Source organism: Momordica charantia (assembly GCF_013281855.1).
Source record: "Momordica charantia cultivar OHB3-1 chromosome 8 unlocalized genomic scaffold, Mcharantia_2.0 BLBB01000008.1, whole genome shotgun sequence".
NCBI lineage: Eukaryota > Viridiplantae > Streptophyta > Magnoliopsida > Cucurbitales > Cucurbitaceae > Momordica > Momordica charantia.
This window is the reverse complement of record NW_028275166.1, coordinates 3,180,862-3,183,489: the sequence shown is the minus strand read 5'-3', so window position 1 is coordinate 3,183,489 and position 2,628 is coordinate 3,180,862. Positions and strand designations below refer to the sequence as shown.

At 36.9% G+C, this 2,628-nt stretch overlaps 1 protein-coding gene across 1 annotated transcript; it reads left to right on the top strand.

Moving 5' to 3' along the window:
• The first annotated feature begins 667 nt into the window (after positions 1-667).
• On the top strand, positions 668-2,395 carry LOC111005004 (UPF0481 protein At3g47200). Its single transcript, XM_088127055.1, has 2 exons — positions 668-797; positions 934-2,395. Exon 2 carries the CDS (start codon positions 1,020-1,022, stop codon positions 1,602-1,604), a length of 585 nt encoding a protein of 194 aa, XP_087983181.1. The 5' UTR covers positions 668-797; positions 934-1,019; the 3' UTR covers positions 1,605-2,395.
• Positions 2,396-2,628: the final 233 nt, after the last annotated feature.

Sequence of the window (2,628 nt, the reverse complement as noted above, 5' to 3'; positions counted from 1 at the left end):
TTTAGAGTGATTTTAACTTTCCAAGAATTAATTTTCTAATTTACAAAATATGATTAGGGAGGATAATTTTGAGAATGACAAAAGTGATTTTAGGTGACTAAATCTCTTTTTTTAATATTACTTATTCTACCGTCACTCCTATTCTCCAACACGGTCTAAATCCAGCTGCTTTTCTTCTCATTTTTCTTTTTCCAACTGCAAGTTACTTCACCCCTTTGGCCTTTTAATTTATTCAGTGCGCTCGAAGCCTTGAAGTGGAGCCCGGGGAAGGCAACAACGTGACTCTGGGCACTGTATCAGAAGATGAAGAAGATGTGGAAATCAAAGTTATTCGTAATATGATGAAAGAACGCGATAGTTATCTGTTGTCTGAGCAAGAAAATTCTTCAAACATTAGGGGCACCGACGGCATTTTTAGAGTTCCGCTGGCTCTGTGGAGAGCGAACCCAAATGCTTTTATTCCCCAATTCATCCCCATCGGCCCTGTTCATGGTTTTCATAATAGTTATGGTTATGATCCGATAATTAGGAAAATGAAATTCTACTTTTTTCGAAATTTTGCTTCTACAGAAGTCGAGTTGAATAAGATTGTACGACTAGTCATAGGTTGTGAAAAAAGAGCTACCGAGTTTTACAAAATAGACATCAGAATGGGCAGAGCCGAGTTTTTGGAGTCCCTAATCTTGGATTGTTGTTTCGTGGTCATGTATATCCTCTCTTCTGTGGTCCCGTTGTTTCAGGACTTCGAAATGTCGTCGTTTTCTTGGAGATTCAACGATGCAATATTCAGAGATATGGTACTCTTTGAAAACCAACTCCCTTTCTTCCTTCTCCAGTCTCTATATGAACTCTGCGCCTTCAATAATTATCGATCTATACTTGGGGAGTTCTCTTTCATTCAACTTACTCACAAATTTTTTATGGCTCGTGAAGGGATTGGTTATCTTGGAAAAGATTTTAGGGTACTGCACGAGGATAAATTAGAAGTGAATCATTTTGTTCATTTTCTAAGTTATTATATGAACTCGTTGGACCACACAAGATGGCGCGTCGGGCCTAGCCTCGCAATTTGGCCACCCACTGCCACTGAGCTTTACGATTACGGCATTTCTTTCGAGAAGAAATCACATTATTCTCAAAAGATGTTTGATGAACGTGCCGGCATTCTCAGGCTGCCACACATCATAATAAACGAGACTTTCGAAAGCATGATCAGAAACATCATAGCTTTCGAGCATTGTCACCGCAAGAGACAGGTTGTAAGCAACTTTGCGATATTCATGCGTTTCTTGTTAAACTCCGATAACGATGTGATTTTGTTGATTAAGGAGGGGATTATACACAACCATTTGGAAAGCACAAAGGGAGTTACTAAATTGTTCCACGACCTTTGTGAGAACGTTGTGGTTGAAACAAATTTATACAACTATGAATGTAAGAGAATGAGAGAATACGGCAAGCACCGCCGCCATCGGTGGATGGCTTCGTTGAAACGCGACTATTTTAACACGCCATGGGCTTTGATCTCCTTCATCGCTGCCGTCGTCCTGCTTTTACTCACTCTCATGCAAACGGTGGTAGCTGTCCTCTCCATGCCTAAGTGAACCAGGTTAGTCCATTTTATTATAAACTCTTGCTACGTCATTTGTCTTTTCAATGTGCTATCATTAACGCAAATTCTCAATCCCACCATAGCTCAAGAAGCACTGCTTTCACCCAAATTTTACATTATGAACCAGGTTACTCTCTCAACCTCTTTTTGGTTTCATCAAAGTACGAATTCCCAATCCCACTATAGGTACTCTTATATTTGGACTTTTTATTCGATCACGATGAGAAAATTGAGTTCTTATTTTGAATATCAGGAGAAAATTAGAAATTAAAATTTGTACTTCGTGTGAATTTTATATTTTTTGTTGGGAGTTGTGACATGTGTAGTTTAGGTTACTTTTCTTTTAGTCTCTATTAATGTTAGATCTTATTTTTAATTTATTTTTGTAGCTGAAGAAAGATTAATAATCTTTGTAGGCCATTTAGGTTTTTCAAGCAAAAATAAAAAAGGAGAGAAATACAAGGCCTAAGTGTTGCGAACTTGAAGCCGCGTTTTTACAGACACGAATTTCAGGAAGAAGCTGCAACTAAAGGCTTTTTCTAAGGGAGAATCATTAATTTGTCTTCTTTATTTTCATTTTATTTATGTTTTGATTAGGTTCTTTGTAATTTTAGCTTAGTTTTTTAAACTACGAACTCTTGAGCTTTATGTATTTCTAATTAACTAAGTTATTTTCTTTGTTAAGTTAACATTCTGAACTCAATACCTTGTAGTTGACATGATTTTAGATTTTAGATTTCATGTGAGATTGAGGGAGTTGAATCCAACCTTATGTTTTGTTTAGCGAAGGAGATGCCTATGAATTCTATAGGTTATTCGAAACTTTGAGCATACATGTTTTTTTAGAAAGCGACAAACCATTCATTCAAAAATGTAGGTGAGAAACATACATAATATGTAGAGAAGAAGTAAAAGCACTCCATTCCAAAGAGATGGTGGAAATGTCATAATTACAAAAGAAGATGGATTTCGAGAACCAAGAAGAGGCAGCCATTTTTATGTCCTCCCACAGATTT